The 22,915-nt window shown below is 35.1% G+C and overlaps 1 protein-coding gene and 1 pseudogene across 1 annotated transcript in view; both read left to right on the forward strand.

The window, feature by feature from the left end:
* Positions 1-21,409, forward strand: part of EFCAB13 (EF-hand calcium binding domain 13) — a 316,951-nt gene extending 295,542 nt beyond the window's left edge. Inside the window, 5 exon segments of the mRNA XM_071210907.1 lie at positions 2,555-2,608; positions 3,833-3,925; positions 5,812-5,865; positions 6,831-6,935; positions 21,297-21,409. Of these exon segments, the coding sequence (XP_071067008.1) occupies positions 2,555-2,608; positions 3,833-3,925; positions 5,812-5,865; positions 6,831-6,935; positions 21,297-21,409 (419 nt within the window).
* On the forward strand, positions 19,288-19,893 carry LOC139437227 (U2 small nuclear ribonucleoprotein A' pseudogene; annotated as a pseudogene).
* Positions 21,410-22,915: the final 1,506 nt, after the last annotated feature.

Consider the following 22,915-nt stretch of genomic DNA (forward strand, 5'->3'; position numbering starts at 1 on the left):
GGTATGTACACAATGGAATATTATGCAGCTGTAAGAAGAAATTATGTCATAAAATATATGACAGGGAAGCAGATGTGGCTCAAGTGAATGGGCTCCTGTCTACCATACAGGTTTGATTCCTGGGGCCTCCTGGTGAAGGCAAGCTGGCCTGTGACATGAAGAGCTGATGGTCTGTGCCACAGAGAGCTGGCACAGCAAGATGATGCAACAAAGGGAGATGCAGAGGAGAGACAGTGAGAGATGCAGCAGACCAGGGAGCTTAGGTGGTTTAAGCAATTGAGTACCTCTGTTTCATGTTGGAGGTTCCAGTATTGGTTCCTGGTGCCTCCTAAAGAGAAGATAAGAAGAAAAGACAAGCAGACACAGAAGAATGTGCAGCGAATGGACATAGCAGACAGTGAGCATAGGCTGCAAGGGGGTGGGGAATAAATAAAATAAAATAAATCTTTAAAAAAAACATAAACAAAGTCCAGAATTGAGAGTCCTCCAACTTCATTTAAGAAACAACACCACCACCAAAAACAAAATGTATATGACAAGTGGGAAGAACCTGGAGAACATTATGTTGAGTGAAGTAAGCCAGACACAAAAGAACAAATACTCTATGATTGTGCTATGATGAACTAAATATATTGTGTAATCTTATGCGATAATAACTTGAATATGGATCACCAGAAAGTAGAATGAGTTTAGGGGATGGAAAGCTGAGGGTTAACTAGTACAGAATTGGTAAAAAGGATTGTGTTAATCTTTGGAAATGAATAGAAAAGGTGAAAGTGCAACATAATGTTTGTACCTCATAGTGTTATTATATGGGTGTGACTTTTGTTGAAAGGGAAAGTCTAAGGTAATATAAATTAATAAAGGGAAATTTTAAAAATGTAACTTGAGACTGTGTAGCAGTTTGGTATTATTTATGAATTCCAAAAATAGATATTGAATTGTGTTTGTAAACTAATCTGTTCCTTTGGGTGTATTAGATTGTATTAGATTCAGAGGTTTCACTTTTACTTGATTTGGCTATGTCAGGAGGATGTTCAGCCCCTGCCCCCATGGTGGGCAGTGACTCACAGAGACAACAACATGGAGAAGGAGAACACAGAGAGTTTAATTTTGGATGCTGGAACCCCAGGAAGAGAGCCAGCCATTCACCTAATAGTCCATAGCTAAAGAGACCAGAGCCCTGAGCTGCTGAACCTGGAAAGCAATGAACCCCATGGAGAGTGACAAGCCTTATACCAGCTGAGATTGGAAGAAGCTTGGATCACAGAGCCTTAAGAGGAAGGAGGAAGGCTGAATCCTAACAGACATTACCCATCATCTTGCATCAACACGTGGCAACAGACTCTGGGTGAGAAAGTACCAGTTATGGTGCCTTGAGTTGGACTCTTTAGAGCCTGGTAACTGTAAACTTCTACCCCAAATAAATACCCTTTATAAAAACCAACAGAGTTCTGGTACTTTGCATCAGCACCTCTTTGACCGACTAATACAGACTGTATAGCATAATAAAACCTCATGTGAAATACAAATATGGGTGATATTGCTTATAAAAGACTGTTTTTTCTTTAAAACTGAACAAATGTATGTTAATATTACAAGATGTTATCTGACAAAAAAAAAAAAAAACCATTATGCTAAGTGAAAGAAACCAGGCACAAAAAAGGTCTATGTGTTGTATGATTCCATTTATTTAATGCATAAATGTAAATCAATTTGTAAAGATGAAATTAGATTAGTGATTATGTAGAGCTGAGGAAGTTTAGAGGGATTGAGAGATAACTGCTAAGGGGTGTTGAGTTTATCTTCTTGGAGTACTGAAATTATTCTAAAACTTTTTTGGTGATGAATGCACAATATTATGATTATACTAAGAGCCATTGATTATACACTTTGGATAGATTGTATGGTATGAGAATATATCTTAAATAAACTGCTCTAAAATTTAAAAAAATGATAATGCTTTGAAATAGATGAGGATTGGAAAATAAAGTCAAGGAAATATCCCTAGAGTTAGAACAAAGACTCCAGGGTCAAGAATATGAAAGAGAATGTAAAACAAACAACAAACAAAAAACATAAGCAATTTAAAGACTTAACAGAGGAAAGAGAAGATTTGAAATTATGAAAGGAAAGAATTTATAAAGAAAAAATGTCCAAAGAGTACTCAGATTTCAAAGGTTTGCTGGGTGCCCAGTACTTTGAATGAAAAAAGAAGCACATCAAGAGATGTCATCAACTTTTAGAACACTAGATGACACTAAACACTTCTAGAGAGAAAAAAGATTGCCTGGCATACCATTCCAAATCAAGCTATTAATCAAATGAGAGTGGATAGTAAAAATAAGAAGGAATGAGGGTGGAATGGAAAGTGGGAGATCAAGGAGCAAGGGTATTTGGGGAAAATTACATAGGAAAAGTTCCTGATTGTCTCACTTTGATTTGGAAGTTCATCATGCAAAATTCTAAAACAAATTTAAACTTCATGAACTTATTTATACAGTGTTCAAATCTTTCATAGTGTTTATGAATTATATTTTTCCTTTTATTATAGCTGAGGGAAAAATATGTCTGAAGAATCTGATAGATACGGTGGGCAGTCTTAAAGGTAAGATGAAAAGACTATAAAATTATAATCATTTTGCTTTGATTCTTATACTCTTTTATTATCATTAGATTGTGAATCTGGGCACCCCAATAAATTAAGTTTTATTCCTTTATATATTTATCAATTAATATAGAATGATAACCTATTTTGAATCTTGGGAAAATGTTCCAAACTTGATATTGAGGAGAAAAATCAAGTTCTGGGCCTACACAGGAAAAAGTAAAGAAGAGAACTTGGGATTTTATCAGCAACAGAGACTACGTAGTCTAAACACAAAAATAAACCTCATTTATTGGTATGAAGTATTAGTATTAGATTATCTTCATTTTTATAATTTGTTCAGTTAACATTCATTAGGTCTTATATCACTAGGCATTCACTAGGTGTAGGGGTTACATTGGTGAATCAAACAATATTCTGGACTTCATGAAGCTCACATTTCCTTAGTTATGTGGGAAGAAATTAGAAAGCCAAAAACATGAAAATGATAGAATTTTAGAAAACTTTGAAAGAAAAAGAAGGTAACAACAGAAAACATCACAGTAGCAGGGCTGCTTTAGATAGAAGAGTTAGGGAAGGACTCACAGTGGACCTGAGGTTTAGATTCAACCTTCTTTGGGTGGCTCAACTGATAGAGTGTTCACCCACCATATAGGTGGTCCAGGGTTCAAACCCAGGGCCTCCTGACCTATGTGGTAAGCCGCCCATGTGCAGTGCTGCTGCATGCAAGGAGTGCCATGCTACACAGGGATATCCCCATGTGCAAGGAGTGAGCCCTGCAAGGAGAACCGCCCTGTGCGAAAAATGTGCAGCCCGCCCAAGACTGGTGCCACACACACACAGAGCTGATGCGGCAAGATGATGCAACAAAAAGAGACACAGATTTCCAGTGCTGCTGAGAATGCAAGCAGACACAGAGTGCTTTACATATATTAACACAGCAAATGGATAGAGCAGACAGCTGGTGGGGAGGGGGAAGGACGGGAAGGAAATAAAATAAAATAAATATTAAAAAAAAAAGAACTTTGTGTTAAGTAAGCTTTTCTTCAACCAAAGCCTAATAAAATAAAAGTCATACTTTGAATTCTAATATTGAACCTCATTGCCACTTGGATAGATTTTATTGGCCTTTATAATGAACATAGTAATTATAATATGTAAATATTGACTGTTTTCATGTTATAGAGTCATAATGTCTTTTTACTATTCTTTTTCTTTCCTAAGAGGGGAAGGTTGATGCCAATGACATTGACACCATTCTGGAGAAAATGGGAATGAAGTTCGCTGAAGAACTGTCACACAGTCTGCCAACTGATTGTGAGCATTATGCCATTTTATACTGTTTTGTTTTGTTTTTCTCAAGGAGAGTTTAGGATTGTACGTTTTTTATTTCACACTTCCCCAAATTAATTTTATTAATAATATCCTGAAGACAATTTTTATATATATGGACATTTTAATATTTTAATTTATTATCATTGGAATTTAGACTGTCCTTAAGCTTATATCCAGTTAGTGTTATTACAGAGCTTTCCTTGAATGTGAGGAAAAAAAAAAAAAAGGGAACACACTTTTCCTTTCCTTTTCGATCTATGTGCCCTCCTTCAGTGCTAGTCCATTCAATGAATTTGAAGAATGGCTTGATGGCAACTCATATAGGCCTTCCTGATCCTTTTTGCACATGTATCTTGTCATAAGCATGTGGTCCTAGGAATTCCCCCATTTACTTGGATACAAATGTCCCCTCTTCCCTAGAAACTGTTTTCTCATGGTCCAGGGCACTACACTGTATTTCTTACATCTAGCAATCCCTTGCCCCAGGCAGCCACAACTCAACTCCTCTCACACTGTGTGATGTAGGGTGGGCTCTATGAGCTACCTTCTGGGTCAGCGAACCTGAGGTGAGTGTCCTAGTCAGTTCCTCCTCAGCCTGCCACCAGACAGATTGGGTCAGACTTACATGTTCCCAGTATGTGTGCAGGGTTACTCTGCTCACTCCAGAACCAGGACCTGGGACCCGCACTGGAATCGCAGTTTTGTGCAGAATGTGGGAGGGGCCAACCAGGGTGCCTTGAGCTCCTACCGCTTGTAAGTCACCATTTTCTTCATTAACGCTTGTCCAGTTACTGCAAATTTTTAACTATTTTCTGGTGCTTCGAGAAAGACATTTCTGCAAGTTCTTGCTGGTTGTTCAAACTTCTGTGGGGAGATTGAATCCTGAAGCACCTGACTCCACAAGCTTGATCAGAGCAGGGCTTCCTTTCCAATTGTGTATAAGTTAAAACAACTTGTTCATAAAGTAAATGATTTCATTTTCCTGATGAATTATCACCTTCATGATATTTTAATATACATGTTTATTGAGCTAAATATATGCAAAACCTTGTGCTTGGTTCTGGAGAAGAGACTTGTAAAATGTGTAAACCTTGGTGTTTTTTCTTAAAGATGCATTTGATGAAAGGGAAGAAGAGAAATATATACACAAAAATAGAAGTGAAAATAATATGGGGTTTATGAATATCAGGTTAGGGAAGTGCACACTGAGGACTAAGTTTGGTTGTGTCAGTTTTAAGATTATTGGTGCAAGTTATTGCCTGCTAATAAATCCTGCCTCTGCAACCTGGTTGATTTGGTGAAATGGTACAAGTGCTGATTTAGGAATCTAACAGATCTAGTTTTTGATTTCATGCTATCTTTGTGATTTTAGGCAATTTTCTTAACTTTTCTGAGCCTCAACTTCTTTATTTTTAAAAGAAAGTAAAGTCATAACTTCACAGAAGTTTGAGATACAGATTATGAAAGCATCTATCACAATACATGGCTTGGTAGACACTCATTAGATTTAGTTTTCTTTCTTTTCTTACATGAAAGAGAGCAGATTAGAAAGGTCGGGAAAAATCAAAACAATAAGTTTGGAGGAGAAAACTTTTAAATCTTTAAAATTTTGCTCCAATGCTCTAACATGGGAGTTTGACTAAGTTAAACTAAGAGTTTAACATTTTAGTACTTTAAGCAAAAGACCATGTACTATTTTAAGAGTGCTCATTCTTTTCATGTTCTTTGTGGTGTGGGGAGGGATGATAGAAATAGTTATAATGAGAAACATAGGAAATTGTTTATTTCTAATGCTCTGTTTCTCAATAATTTCATTCTGAATTTCTGAATCTCATTTTGCTGTCTGTGATTTGTACCTTGTTTTATAGCTGGTGGGAGAGTTCAACAGAAAACACCATTGCATGAGACTAAAGCTGTCCAAGGTAGGAAATTGGTATAAAATATAGATACTAATGCTTTTTAAAATATCTTTTTGCAAAGGTATTTTGAATTATGTAATCATTGTCTTCTTACTCTTGCCACTTTATTTATTAACTAATGAAAACCTTTTTTTTCTAATGAACTATAGTCTGACTTTGAATTTCAGTGTTTTCAAAATAAAACCATACTGCTATTTCTTGGCAATACTTCATTCTCCATATATTTTTTTTTGCTCTTGCCACTTCATTTATTAACTAATTAAAAACTTTTCTTTGCAAATGAATTACAGTTTAACTTTGAAGTTCAGTGTTTTCAAAATAAAACTATTTCTTGGTAGAAGTTCTGCATTCTCCAGGGATTATACTAATAATATGTTTCTCTTTGCCACACTTAAGAAATATGAGACCTAAGTTACCATAATAAAAATAATAATGACTACTATTTATTAAGCACTTTTTAATGTACCAGGCACTGTGTTAAGTGCTTTACATATATTAACTAATTTGTTATTATCATATCTATGAGGTAGGTACTATTATAATCTTCATTTTATAGATGGAGAAACAGAGTCTTAGAGGGTAAATATCAGGATAAAATGTGTTTTTCTTCAGATTTCACTTGTGTATTTGTAGACAGACAGCCTCAAAATCAAGAAAAAAGTAATAGCAATATTTCTGTTAATAGAATTTAGGTTACTGATATATATAATATCATAATTTAAATGAGCAATTATGAAACTATGTTTCATAACATGTCCATGTTAATATGACCTGGAATTGTAAGAGGATTACCAGAACATGATCCTCTAACTTAGACTATATAATTAATTGGTTATGTGTCACATGTTATTTTCACCTATAGTTGAATTAGAATGATATTATGTAAGGATGAATGGTATTTTGCTTACATTGACATTGTTAAATAATTCTTAAAAGTCTTTCTTGACTCTTTTCCTAACTTTTCAAAGGAAAGAAAATTGATTCCAGTGACCTTCAAAATATTCTAGGGAACATGGCAATTAAACTCACAGATAAGGAAAGCTTGCAGCTACCACAAACTTTGACAGTAGATGGTAAGTATTGCCCTTCAAGGGAGCTTGGTTTTTAAGTTTGTGAACCATGCCTATTTGATAAAATATGTTGAGAAAACATTACCTAAATATATATATAATGAAAGAAGAAACGTTTGTGATTTAGGTTTTAGTAATAGCAAACCATTCACTCATGGGTTTGGCCATGACGATTAAACTATCTAATGGTACTCTGGAATCACTGATAGTTTTAAAACCTAAGCATAGAAAAGAGGGAAATTGGAGGGGAGCAGAAGAGAAAGTTGGGAAGGAACTTGTCAGAAAGAAAGAAAGCGTGTAAGAAATAGGTGTGTAAAATGTAACAATGTATTTTTGTGGAATCAGAGTTGGCATATTGCCATATGCATCCTCTAGGAAAATTAGTGTAATAATCTTAAGATTTGTTTTCTAAAGTTGATAATGTGGGCTATTTTTGTCAACTGCTCATGTTTGGGACCATTTTTCTCAAAATAAACAAGATCTTATTAAACCAGGAATTTTAAGAGAAAAAAATAGGTGTGTATTTTTAGCAGGGTCAAATTTAACATACTATAAACTGAGGTGTGTGATAAATGTGGTATTCTTTATTTTTTCTAACTGACCTCATTTAGCCCCCATCCTGTATGGCTGTCAGTGAATGGAGGATGTTAGAAGTAGAAAGGGTAAGACTTAAATTGTCTAACTAAAGATAATTCATTTGATTTAACATGAAAACAGTGTCTTTTTGAATGATCCAGTTTATTTGGGGAAGTTCTCAGTTTTTCAGGTTTTTCCCTCCTTCTTTACCTGAGAAAAGCATCCCAATGTAAGGAAAAGCTTGAGTGTCTTGATGATAGAGAACGGCAGCCAGACTGAGTTTCAATACTGTGCTGTCTGCTAGGCTTTTATAATCTCTTTAGCAATGTTTCATATTTCACCAGTCCCTGGGACCCTAGTGATCACTCCTGCTGAAGTCCACTGCTTCAGAAACTTGTGGTCTGTTTTCTCAACAAAGTCAGTGTTCTATGATTCTCCTTCACTGGCGATAAGGTCGAGTCTCAGTCAAGCATTCTGTCAGTACCCATAGTCTTTGCTAGGGATCATCTTGTCCCTGGATTGGTGTTTCATGTCACATATATATATATAATTTTTTTTTTTCACTACAGAAGCTGTGAACTTACAAAGCAATCATACACATTTGTAGAATTACCATATAACACCCCTTCACCAGCACACCACACCATTGTGGAACATTTGTTAGAGATTATGAGATAATATCATTAGACTATTACCACTATGGTCCATACTGTATATTTGGCATATTGTTCCATACCCCCCTATTATTAACACAGGACATCTTTGGAATTGATGCAAGAATATTATAGTATTGCTGTCAAATATAGTCCAGAGATTACATTAATTGTAATCCCATTCTTCTTCATATTCCACCACCCCAAAAGAGTGACATATATCCATTCTAGTTTACAGAAGGACATTCTTGCATTTATACTATTAACCACAATACTCATTCACCTCTAAGTTTACTATGTTATTCAGTCCCTAGATTATTCTCTAGCTTTCTTTCAATTGGCATTTATAATACATCACAAGACTACCCTTTTCAGCCACAAACCCATTTATAAACCAGCTGCTACTCACTGTAATGTGTTACCATCAACTCTATCCTTTTCTATACTTTTACATTCAAGTTCATTAAAATGTATACATACATTAAACACCAGTACTCCATCACAACCCTCCTTTTACCTCCGGGTTTTAATTCCACACATTTATTCTTCATATTTAGTTCGTATTAGAGAGACCATACAATATTTGCCATATCTGGCTGATTTCACTTAGCATAGTAATTTCAAGATTCATCCATGTTATCATATATGTCCCAATTTCATTTCTTACTACAGCATAGTATTCTATCATATGTATGTAGCACATTCTGTTTACCCATTGACTGGTTGATGGACACTTGGGTTGTTTCCATCTCTTGGCAATGGTGAATAATGCCACTATTAACTTCAGTGTGTAAGTGTCTGTTCATATGATAGTTTTCAGTTCTTCTGGATATATTCCTAGTAGAGGAATTGCTCGAGCATATGGCAGTAGTATATTTACCTTCCTGAGGAACCACCAAACTGTCTTCCACAGAGGCTGCACCATTTTACAATACTACCAACAGTGAAGGAGTGTTCCTATTTCTCCACATCTTCTCCAGCACTTACTGTTTTCTGTTTTTTTAATAGTGGCCATTTTATGGGGTTTGAGATGATCTCATTGTTGTTTTGATTTGCATTTCCCTAATAGCTAATGATATTAAACATTTTCATGTGCTTTTTAGCCATTTGTATTTCCTCTTTAGAGAAATATCTATTTAAATCTTTTGCCCATTTTAAAATTTGATTGCTTGTTCTTTTATACAGAATGGAAATCAAACCCTTAATTGGATATGTGGTTTCCAAATATTTTCTCCCATTGAATGGGCTGCCTTTTCACTTTCTTGATGAAGTTCTTTGAATCACAAAAGTGTAAGTTTGAAGAGGTCCCATTTATCCATGTATTCTTTTGTTGCTCATGCTTTTGAAGTAAGGTTCAAGAATTCATCACCTACCCCCAGATCTTAAAGGTGTTTTCCTATATTTTCTTCTAGGAGTTTTATGGTTCTGGCGTTTATAAGGTGTGAGATAGGGACCTCTTTCTTTTTTTTAGAGATGGATATCCAGTTCTCCCAGAACCATTTGTTGAATAGACTGTTCTGCCCCAGCTGGGTGGGTTTGACAGGCTTGTCAAAAATCACTTGACCTATAGATGTGAGGGTCTGTTTCTGAACCATCAGTTTGGTTCTGTTGGTCTATGTGTCTGTTTTATGCCAGTGCTGTGCAGTTTTTACCACTTAACTAGGTAATATGGTTTAAATTTCAGAAGTGAGAGTCCTCCAACTTCACTTTTCTTTTTTAAGATATTTCTCGCTATTCAGGACCCCTTGCCCTTCCAAATATATTTGATAATTGTGTTTTCCATTTGTTTAAAAAATGCTGTTGGAATTTTTATCAGGATTGCATTGAATCTGTATATTGATTTGGGTAGAATTAATATCTTAATGCTCTTTAGTCTTCCCATCCATGAACATGGAATGTTCTTCCAAGTATTTAGGTCTTTTTAAATGTCTTTTAGCAATGCATTGTAGTTTTCTGAATATAATTACTTTATATCCTTGGTTAAGTTTATTCCTAAATATTTGATTCTTTTCATCATTATTAGAAATGGAAATTCTTCCTGACTTCCTCCTCAGATTATTCATCACTAGTGTATAGAAAGACCACTGATTTTTGCATATTGATCTTGTATCCTGACACTCTACTGAAATCATTTATTATCTCTAGCAGCTTTGTTGTAGATTTCTCAGCTATAGGATCATATCATCTGTAAATGGCAAAAGTTTTTCTTCTTCCTTTCTGATTTGGATGCCTTTTATTTATTTTTCTTGCCTGATTGCTCTAGCTAGAACCTCTAGCACTTTATTGAACAACAGTGGTGAAAGTGGGCATTCTTGTCTTGTTCTTCATTTCAACAGGAAAGCTTCCAGTCTTTCACCATTGAGTACAATGTTAGTTGTGGGTTTTACATATATGGCCTTTATTATGTTGAGAAAGTTTCCTTCAAGTCTTATGTTTTGTAGTATTTTCAGCAAGAGAGAATGCTGTATTTTGTCAGATAACTTTTTTGCATCAATCAGATCATGTGATTTTTTTCGTTGACTTATTAATGTGGTGTATTACATTTACTGGTGTTTTTGTGTTGAACCACCCTTGCATACCTAGTGTAAAACCCATTTGATCATTATGAATAATTTGTTTAATGTGTTGTTGGATTTGATTAATAAGTATTTTTTGAAGATTTTTGCAACTGTATTCTTTGAGAAATGGGTCTGTAATTTTCTTTTTTCGTAATATCTTTGTCTGGCTTTGGTATTATGGTGATATTGGCTTCATAGAATGAGTTTGGTAGTGTTACTTCTTGTTCAGTTCTTCTAAAGGGTTTGAGTAAGTTTGGTATTAAATCTTTTTATACTTGGTAGAAAATCACTTGTGAAACAACCTGGTCCTAAGCTTTTCATTTTGGGGAGTTGTTTGATGACTGTTTCAATCTCTTTTCTTGTGAGCGGTTTGTTGAGGCCTTCCATTTCTAGGGTCAGTGTAGGTTGTTTGTAGGTACCTAGGAATTTTTCCATTTCATCTACATTGTCTAGTTTGCTGGTGTATAGTTGTTCATATTAACCTCCTATGATTTCTTTTATTTCTGTGGGATCAGTAGTAATGTCCCTGTTTTCATTTCTTGTTTTATTTATTTGCATCTTCTCTCTTTTTTTCTTTGTCAGTCTAGATAAAGGTATCAACGGTGACTCATGAAGAAATGAAAAATCATGCAGACCAGGGTTCAGGGGATTAGAGCAAATGCTACTGACAAGTTTATTGTACAAAGTCATAGTATTTGTACAATTCCAAACAATGCTCTATTTAGCAAAAAGTCCCTTGCAAAGCTATTATTAAAAACTTGGCTAACACTATGTGCATTGACCTTAACATGTACCCATACAAAAAGGAACAAGATGCCACCATCTCCTTTCACTGACTTCTTTCTGAGCCAAACCACACACATTTCTATTTAAAGCAGTCATTTCAAGTATCCCAGCATGCTTTATGCTGACTAATACTCCAACATGTCCCCCTTTTATTTTATAGCAAGGTAACTGTGCCTGCCTTAGGTTGTCTTCCTCTGAAGATCTTACCAGTTAAGGGCCGGCTATGGGGGTTTGTTGTTGTCTTAATATGGCTTGAGACACAGAATGTCGTTCCATATGATGTTTTGCCAGCAACCAAGATTTCCATACTATTAGTATCACTAAGAATAGTAAACAGTACATGATAAGGTCATGAAATGTAGGAATCCATTATTTTCACCAAAAGACAGGATTTAATGATTTTAATTTTTTAATCATTTCATTCCACATATCTGACGTTTCTATCTCTAAATTTGTTTGAGACATTATTATAGCTTTCTGTTGCAATGCCTGAATTTGCTGAGTTATATTAGAATGTTGATAGCCTAACAAATGTTTTCTAATACTATTCCATTCTTCTGAATCATTCTACTTTAAAGGAGTAACACAAAAAGAACTTTGATTATAATCACATTTTAAAGCTAATTGCATTTGCATATTATATACTGTATCCCTAATATGTGTTACAGTGGTTTCCAGATCATTAACATGGTTGGATAATTCCAAATCAATTTTTGTTTGACTTTGCCAAATATCTGAGGCCTTTCTATGCCAATCTTGCACATGTTGCTGTTTTTATCCCATTATGCAAACAATGCCAGCAACACTAGTTGCAGTAATAATACCTTTGAGTCCAATAATTCCTGCTATTAACAATCCAATAAATCTTTTTGTCCTTTTAATGTAATGACGTAGAAAGTCCCAAAGTACACTAGATTCCGCTGAGAGCTGCCAGGGTCTTTCCAAATCAACAGGAAGCCAAACTCCACGCCATCTTCTAGTGAGAACAATGCTGCTATTTGGATGCTGTAGAAAATTCCATGCTCCTAGCCTTAGACAAGTAAAAAGCTTACAGTCCTTACAAATAAGCAGAGAATTGTTAAAAGTAAAATTTTCAACAAAAATACCAAAGGATCATGCACGCAAGCCTGTATATGAACACTGCTATGTGTAGATGTACTGAAAGTTGCATTTTTAGTAGTAACATTTTTAATAGTAACATTAACAGGGGCCATCCAAACATCCACTGGAGCCATAGCTAAAATCCATCTCTGTAAGGTATTTTGATAAGGAAATCCTTTTGCTTCTAATCAAGGATTAGGAAGCCATTTACCTAAAGGGGCATTTCTTGTCGATATTTGTTTCCCTATAAAATTTCCATTACTGTCACCCACAGGGTTCCCCATAGGGGTGCCATCAAATACAATACCACAGGAATCTTTGGTGACAGTACAACAATCAGATATAGCACAGTATACCCAATCTTTTGTGTGATCAGATTTTATTCCTACACAAGAACGATTGGAAGAATGTCCATGAGTCACATTTAAAGACACATAGGAGATGATGGATAAGTTGCCCTGCTGTAAAAAATATACATATCGAACTTGCGGTTTCACACGAAGTTCTAAAGAAGCACTGAGATAAAGGGGACGCTGGAGCACAGGCAAGGACACATTACAGAATAAACCTTCCTCCGTAGGCTGCAAAGGCAGCGGATCATCATATGGACCAGGGAAATAACCAGTATTGTTAATAAAAACAGGAAGAGAAGAATCCTCCCATGTTACCGTTTGCAATAAGGGCAGGTTGGGAATATAAACCAATAAGTATTCATGGCGTTACTCACACAACTAATCCCAATAGCATATGCAATGAGCAGGAATCCATTCTTCAGTTCCATTTTTGTAATGACAAGAGCATACCCACGACCTCAAACCTTTACTTGTCCCTGACACCAGTGGTTAACATGAATATCCAAATAAAAAACAGGCTGTAATAACGGTTCCTTCTTGTATTGGTTATACCAGAAACTTTCAGCAGCAGTTAATTTATCCTGTTCATCATGATTTAATTAATTCAAAGTAAGCAAAACCCTTAATAAAACAGTTTTTGATTGTTGCAGTTGGTTTGCATTAAACAATTCCTCTTCCTCATCTCACTTTTATTTTATATTTAGCAAGATACGCCTTTAAGGTTGCATTTTTCTGTTCAACTATAGCTTGCCCTTGAGGATTATATGGAATACCATGTACTAAAGAGATTTCTGAAATTTAACAGCTGTACAAGATGGCGATTGTCAGTTTTAATTTGACTAGGAATGCCCATGATAGTAAAACAGAACATACAATGTTATATGACATGTGAAACAGTTTCATCAGACAATGCTGCAACCCATGTAAAACCACTGTAAGTATCCATGGTAACATGTATATAAGAAAAACGATGAAAGTCTGAATAATGAGTGACATCCATTTGCCATATTTGTCCACTATATTGTCCCTGTATATTTACTCCCATTGGTAAAGATATATGAGAAGAAGCGGAGTAAGAGGGACACTGTTGAATTATATACTTGCATTGTTGTACAGTAAGTGAAGGAAAATAATGTTTCAGATCTTTCGCGTTTATATGCATGAGATGATGAACAGCGGAAGGAGATAAGGAAGTATCAGAAGCAGTGAGCTGATCTATGGTTTGATTTCCATGGACCAAAGGTCCAGGTAAATTGGTATGAACTCAAATGTGTGTAATGTATAATTTTTGTTGACGTTTTTGAAGAACCTGTTGTAAGGACAATAATAATACATCAATAGGTTCCATTCCATGTATATTAGCATCAGGAACCTTTTGTACAGAAAAATAGACATATCCTGAATCAGTTATGACATTAATAGGCTGAGTTACATCCTATAATAACTGAATAACAGCTGCTATCTCAGCTTGTTGGGGAGTAGCATAAGTTTCTTATAAGATTTTTGTGGTAGGTCCATGATAACTTACTTTTCCTTTTCTATTACCATCTGTAAAATAATTAGGTCCATCAATAGGGACGTCAGAAATTATTTGATTACATACAAAAGGTGTCATTTGAAGAATTGTACAATTTTATTTTGTGGGAAATGATTATCAGTTTGTCCCAGGAAGACAGCAAGAACTATTTGCACACACATGCTATTTTCTAATAAATGATTTATCTCATTTTTTGTTAATAGTAGTATAAGAATATCAGGATCCTTTGCATACAATTGCTTTACACGCTTTCTTCCTTTGAATATCAAATCCATAATTTTTTCTATATAAGTTAACAATTTTTTAGTTTCTTTATTTGGAAGACAGAGCCATTCAATAATTAAATCTGTTTGATATATAAGCCCAGTAGGAGAATACTTGGTAGGAAAAATAAGCAGTTGCATAGGCAACTGGAGATCAATTCTTTGAGTAAAAGCTTGAGATATTTATTGATCTACTAATTGTAATTCTTGTTCTTCTAAAGCAGTTAATGTCCTAAGGCTATTAAGATCTGAACTTCCTTCTAAAATACGAAATAAATTTTGTAATTGATAATTAGGAATGTCAATAGTAGGACATAACCAATTAATATCCCCTAATAATTTTTGAAAATCATTTAAAGTCTGCATCGATCTCTATATTTTTGCTGGGGTAATAGTGGTTTCTTATAATTCATGTCCTAAATAATTCATAGGATATGTATCTTGTACTTTATTTGGAGCAATACACAAACTATATTCAGATAACTGTAGCACAGCTTGTTCAAAAATTTGCTGTAAAAGTTTATCTGATTCTGCAGCAAATAAAATATCATTTTATAGTGGATTATATATTGTCAAGGAAATTTTTCTCGAACTCGTTGCAAAGGTTGATTTACAAAATGTCGACATAAAGTAGGACTATTCATCATTCTCTGTGGTAATACAGTCCACTGATATCTTGCAGTAGGCTGAATATGATTTATACTTGGCACAGTAAAAGCCAATTTTTCTTTATCCTGGTCTTGTAAAGGAATTGTAAAAAAAGCAGTCTTTTAAATCTATTATTTTGAATTTCCAGTTTTTTGGAATCATATTAGGAGAAGGAAGTCCAGGTTGCAAATGACCCATAGGCTCCATTACTTTATTTAATCCTCAGAGATCAGGTAACATTCTCCATTTATCTGACTTCTTTTTTATGACAAATACTGGTGAATTCCAAGGACTTGCTGAGGGTTCAATATATCCTTCAGCTAGTTGCTCTGTAATGATTGTTTGCAAAGCTTCTAATTTCTCTTTTGTTAAGGGCCATCATTCTATCCAAACAGGAGATTCCTGTTTCCATTTTAAAGGCAGAGCTTTTTGTACACAAGGGAATGTAGCAATGGCCCTTTTTAGTTTAAAGTAGTTCCAAGACCTCTTTCATCATTGCCATATCCAACTTCCTGGGACAAAATTTTATCTAAAGTATTCTCCTTTGGAATAGAAATAACTGTTTTCCATTGCGCTAACAAATCTCCTCCCCATAAATTCATGGCTATATCTGCAATGAAAGGTTGGCAACTGAGGTTTTTGTCTATCAGGACCAATAACCTCAAATACCACTGAACTTTGAATTTTGTCTGAAGTAGGTCCAACTCCCACAGACACTGTGGAAACTGCTTGCACAAGTCATTTTTGAGACCAATTTCACCTACTTATAATAGAAACATCAGCTCTTGAATCTATCAGCCTAATGAAAGGTTTACCACTAATAGTAATTGAAATTTCATACGGTTCTTTAAGATCTCGAGTCCAAAAAATACCCTTTCCAGTTGATCCAAAACCTCCTGTCCTTTTCTGTGGAATACTATTTTTAGGTTTATGATATGGCAATAAAAGTAATTGTGCAATGCTATCTCCAGGTTGTACATGATAAGATTGTTTTACTGAAACCATAACCAATATTTCTTCAGTATAATCTGAGTTAATAAGTCCAGTATGCACAAAAACATCTTTGCAAGTAAAACTACTTCCTAACAACAAACCTACCATATGCTTAGGAAGGGGACCATATATATGAGTTTTTTATTTTCTGTACTCCTAAAGATGGATGTAAAAGCACTGATTCTGCTGCAAAAATATCATAAGCTGCACTACCTTCAGTGGCTGCGCATAAATCGTTAATATTCATTTGTTCAACATCCTGTGGTTGAGACCATTGCTGACAGGGTAGGTTGCAGTTAGGGGATGATTCTGGGGATTTTTCCTCATATTGTTTGGCCGAGGGCTCTGAGGTGGGCCGGGTCAATAGTTTGCTAGTACAAGAGTGCTGTCTTTCTGATACTTAGACCGGCGTTCATTACCCCAGTGAAACCCTTTTTGACAAACTGGGCATAATTGTGATGGGAGGCGGGATGAACTCTTATCTATAGAATTATTTACTGGTTTATTTTGCTGACATTCCTTTTGCATATGACTCCTTTTTCTACATTTAAAACAGGTTATAGTGGAGCGGGGAATGGTTAGTCCTTTAGATAAGGTAGCCACCAAAGTGTTAATATCATTGGCTCCACCCATATCCTGACAAGCTTTAATGAAATTAGCTAACTTTCCTCCTGCTGCTTTAATAGGTCAAAGTGCAGCCTTACATTGCTTATTTGTGTTGTCAAAAGCCAACATTTGTAAAAGCATATCTCTCATATCAGGGTCATTTATAGCTTTATGAATTACATCCTCCTATCAAGCCAGAAACTCAGCATATGGCTCAGAGGAACCTTGAATGACCTTTGAAATAACTAATTTTGCTTTACCTGGATCTTCAGTTTTTCTCCAAGGATTCAAACAGCATGTCCTAACTTGTATGATAGCTATATTATGTAATTGACCTGACGTTGGATACCAAACCAAGCACCTGTTCCTGTTAATTGTTCTAAGGTAATTGGTAGAGGAGGATTTTTATTTGCATTTCTAATAGCAACTCTTTGAGCTTCGTTGTTCCACCAGGTTTTAAACTGCAAAAATTCTGATGCATTTAACACAGTTCTGCCCATCATATCCCAGTCCCAAGGGGGAAGTCTCATTTCTTGGGAGAGACCTTGAAGTAACCCAAATGTGTAAGGACTATTAGTTCCAAATTGCACACAGGATGTTTTTAGTTCCTTTAAAGTTTTTAAACCCAAAGATTCATAGTTGACTTGCATACCACCTCCTGCTTGTGGATTTAGAAAAACAGGATATAACTGAGAATCATGATCCATAGATAATACGGAATTCATATGATTCACAGCAGCAAAGGAGTATGATGATTGTTAATAGGAAATCTAGTTCTAGTAAAATCATGAGGATTATAACTTCCTGGAGGCCAAATTACAGAATAACCAGGTGGAACCAAAGCAGGAGTTTCTTTAGAATTTTTTATTTCAGGTGCTTATGCCTGCACAGGAAATGTACCATACTTCTTCTTTCATTTTGAAGGCAAAGGTGTTGAAGCCTGAGATTCATCATAAGATGAGTCAGACTCAGAACTGGAGCCAGAACTAGAATCTGAACTGTCTGATGATGAATCAAAATTATGCAGTGGCTTAAGAACAATAGACAAAGCACTAGATAATGTCGATATCTTAATAGAAATAGGATTACCTTCTCTGTAATGTAATTTTAATTGTTGTAAAACCTTCAGCCATTGAGGATAACTTAATTTTTTTTCCTTTGGGTTGAAACCATGGACAAACCTTTTCTACTAATATAAATAATTTCTTAAGAATAGATTATTTGACTGGATATCCTGAGGCTTGCAATAAAGCCTTCAAAGTTGCTTGATATTCTTCCCATTTACTATGCGAATTCCCCATTACCCTGAATGTTCATTAAATCCTGAGAGAAGATCATCTTCATACCTTGTATATACTTACCAATCTTGGTTTCTTCGAGCCGCATGTTGGATGCCACTTGTCAATGGTGATTCAGGAAGAAATGAAAAATCATGCAGACCGGGGTTCAGGGGATCAGAGCAAATGCTACTGACAAGTTTATTATACAAACTCACAGTATTTGTACAATTCCAAACAATGCTCTATTTAGCAAAAAGTCCTTTGCAAAGCTATTATTGAAAACTTGGCAAATACTACATGCTTTGACCTTAACATGTACCCATGCAAAAAGGAACAAGATGCCACCGTCTCCTTTCACTGACTTCTTCCCAAGCCATTTATTTCCATACCAAACTGCACACATTTCTATTTAAAGCAGTCATGTCAAGTATCCCAGCATGCTTTATGCTGGCTAATGCTCCAACATAACGGTTTGTCGATTTATTAATCTTCTGGAAGAATCAACTTCTTTTTTTTAAAATTTTCTCTATTTTTGTTCTCAATTTTTAAAATTTCTGCTCTGGTCTTTATTATTTCATTCCTTCTACTTGCTTTGGGAATAGTTTGCTGTTCTTTTTCAAGTTCCTTCAGCTGTGCAATTAGGTCACTGATTTTAGTTCTTCTTTTTTAATGTAAGCATTGAGGGCTATAAATTTCCCTCTCAGCACTGCCTTTGCTTCATCCCATAGGTTCTGATATGTTGTGTTTTAATTTTCATTTGTCTCAAAATATTTATTTCTCTCTCAATTTCTTCTTGATCCATTGATTATTTAAGAGTATGTTGTTTAATCTCCATGTATTCATGATTTTTCCCTTTTTCTATGTCTTGTTGATTTCCAAATTTATTCTATTATGATCAGAGAAAATGCTCTGTATAATTTTGAGCTTGTTGAAATTTGAGGTTGCTTTGTGACCCAGCATATGGTCTATCCTGGAGAAAGATCTATGAACACTTGAGAAGAATGTATATCCTACTGCCCTGTTTGACATAACTTACTCTTACCAACAACAGTCTTGTGGGATTGGGTAATTTAGACCCTTTGGTATCTCTTAAGGCACTGACTTATCTAAGTAGTCTAAGAAATCTGGTTAAAAATAAGAAACATTACAGACTGTAGGTAATTTATAAATTTCCACAAGTCAGAGTACTGGATTTCCAGGAAGTGAAAGTAAAAGAGCACCAGGAAGCAGAGAAATGTTCAAGGGCAAATGGGGTACACAGCCTGCAAAGGATATTGCCAGAAGAAGCAATACTTTTAATCTGGGTGCTGGTTTCCTAACTGACAAAAAGAAAGGTGGGCCCTCTCCAAGGGATGTAGAAGTAATTAAGAATGCATCAACTCTGGCTGAAGTGGAGAGGCTGAAGGGGCTGCTGCAGTCTGGTCAGATACCTGGCAGAGAATGCAGATCAGGGCCCGCCAATGAATGATGGTGATGAGGAGATAGAAGAAGACACAGTCACACATGGGTCTTGGGCAATGGCCCAAGTATCTACAGAATGTGAAATGATACCATCTGGGAGCAAGTCTTACTTTTTGAACATGGACTTGTTTGTGTCAGCAAAGTGAAATTCATAAGCATTGTTGAAATGCTTTAAACTGCTGCTGGTTGTTTTGTAATGAAAATCTTGAAATCTAAATGCCAGTTTTCTACAAATAGTAAAAATAAAGTATACTCATGGTGCTGCCAAATTGCAAAAACAAAAACAACTATTAGGTGATTATTGTTAGCATAGGCAATGAATTTAGTTTGAGTTAGAAAAGAAAACCCAATATTACTTTTGCTCAGAGGTACTTATTAAAAGATACCAAGTACCTGCTACGTGCCTGGCAGAGTTTTGATCTTTCATGTGGCAGTAGTTAGCTAATTTTCATTGCTGTATACTATAAAGACATGAGGTTTTATATACTTAAAGTACATATAATGCCTATTAAGTTGTAATCCAGTAGAGGTCTTTGGGAAACCTGCTTTGGTATGTGGAATTATTTTTAATCAATTTTTTAATAACCTGAATACATTGTTGTGTAATATTCCATTGTACCACAATGTATCCACCCATTCTGTCACTGAAGGATATTTCAAGTTTGGGACAGTTACAAACAATATTGCATAGAATAAAGGCATATTCTTATACATGCCTTTTGGTGAACATACATAATTATATGGCTTTATACCTAGAAATGTTATGAGATAGGATTAAGCATACTTATCAATTACTTTTCCAAAGGAGTTCTACAATTTTCCATTTCAGCTAACAATGTATGAAAGTTCTAGTTGGTTTATATTTTGGCTAATACTTGGCGCTATATTTCTTTTCCATTTTAGCCATTCAGGTGGGTTTATGTCTTAGTTTCTCAGACACTGTCTTAGTTTCCTAGGGCTACAGTAGCAAAAGACTGCAAAGTAGGTGATTCAACATGACAGAAATTTATTGCCTCACAGTTCTGGAGGCTACAAGTAAAAATCAAGGTATCAGTAGGACCATGCTCCCTCTCAAACTGGGAGGGAAGAATTCTTCTTTAATTCTTCCTAGCTTCTGGTGGTTAACCAAAATCCTTGATATTCTTTGCTTTGTAGCAGCACAATTCCATTCTCTGCCCCTATGTTCACATAGTCTTCTCTCCTATGTTTGTGCTACTTCTCCCCTTATAAGGATAACAGTCACCTTACTCTTTAGTAAGATTTCATTTTGACTTAATTCCACTGGAAATGACCCTATTGATGAATAAGGTTACATTCCTGGGACTGGGGATTAGGACTTTTTTGGGGGACACAAACTGACACATAACAGTTTACTATAAAGATTGGGTGCAAAAGAACAGATTAATTTTAGTCTGTTAATGACCCTCTTTAAACACTTAAATGTCCTTTGGCTCTTTTCTTTATGATTAAGTTGTTAATCATGATACATAGGAATTTATATTTATTATATTTTTACTTTTATTCCAATTTCCCCATGTCTCTCTTGTAGGATTGAACATTAATGTTCATGACCTTGACACCTTTCTTGGAAACTCTGCAATCAAACTCACACCTGAGGAACTTAATGATCTAAGTTTGAATCTACCAATTGATGGTGAGTGATTTAGATATCATTGCATCCTCAGGGGAATTTGGGCTTTGAGGATGATTTGTTTAAATAATTTTTTAATTAGAAAAGTTGTAGGTTTACAGAAAAATTATGCAGAAAATATAGAGTTCCCATATCCCTCCCCACTGTTTACATTTGGAACTGGCTTTGTACAACTGATGAAAGAATATTATTATAATCGTACTGTCAACTGTAGCTCATAATTTACATCAGTGTTCACTGTATTGTACAGACTTATGGTTTGTTTTTTAAATTAATTTATTGAAGTATATCACTCATACATAAACATACATAAACAATAAGTATATAATAATAGTTGTGCACTTCCAAAACAAACATATATAACACCATACAGGACTCTCATAACTCACTCTACCACCAATACCTTGCATTATTGTTAAACCTATTTAACTAATGCTTAAAGAACATTGTCAAAATATTACTGCTAACCAAAGTATTTTCTGCCAACCAACCCTATTATTATCATCTTTATATCATTTATATAGTAACATACATAAACAATTAAGTTATAGTGAAAGTTGTAACATTGCAAAGCAAACATCATACAGGGGTCTCATATATCAACCCTCTACCAACATCTTGCATTGTCATGAGACGTTTGTTACAAATTATGAAAGAATATTGTTAAAATCTTACTACTAAGCATAGTCCTTATCTCACTTTTGGTGTGTTTTCCCCCCAACCAACCCTATTATTATTTTTTAAATATATATTTTTTATGACAGAAGTTGTAAACTTATAAAACAATCATGTACATGTGCAGAATTCCCAAACACACCCCTTGATCAACAATCATACTGTGGCGGAACATTTGGTACAGATAAGATAGTATCATCTGATTGTTACCTTGTCCATAGTGTTCATTTGGGTCACATTTTCCATACTGCCTCATTATCAACACAGTACATCTTTGGCATAGATGCAAGAATATTCTATTATTACTGCTAACCACAGTCTGTAAGTCACTCCAGCTGAATTTTTCCTATGCTTCTCCACATTCCCAACACCCTGCACTAGTGATGTACATTTGTTCTAGCTCACAAAGAACATTCTTGCATCTGTACCATCAACTACAATTCTCATCCACCTCTTGGTTTACTGTGCTATTCAATTCCTAGATTATTCTCTAGCATTCTGTCAATTGACATTTACATCCCTAGACCACCATTTTCAGCCACATCCCCTTTTGTAAACTAGGTGTTAATCACTTTGTGTTATCATCTACTCTATACATTTCCACACTTTTACAGTAAAGCGAATTAAAACATCTACATTCATTAAACACCAGTAGTCCATCCCAGTCCTCTTCTTATCTCCTTTAAGAATCCACCACCTACTACCAGGTCTTGAAGATCTTTTCCTACAATTCCTTCTAGAAGTTTTATGGTTCTTGCTTTTAGTTTAAGGTTTTTGATCCATTTTTAGTTAATTTTTGGATAAGGTATGAGATAAGCGTCCTCTTTCCTTCTTTCAGCTAT

The sequence above is a fragment of the Dasypus novemcinctus genome, chromosome 21 (genome assembly GCF_030445035.2).
Source record: "Dasypus novemcinctus isolate mDasNov1 chromosome 21, mDasNov1.1.hap2, whole genome shotgun sequence".
NCBI classification, from domain to species: Eukaryota; Metazoa; Chordata; class Mammalia; order Cingulata; family Dasypodidae; genus Dasypus; species Dasypus novemcinctus.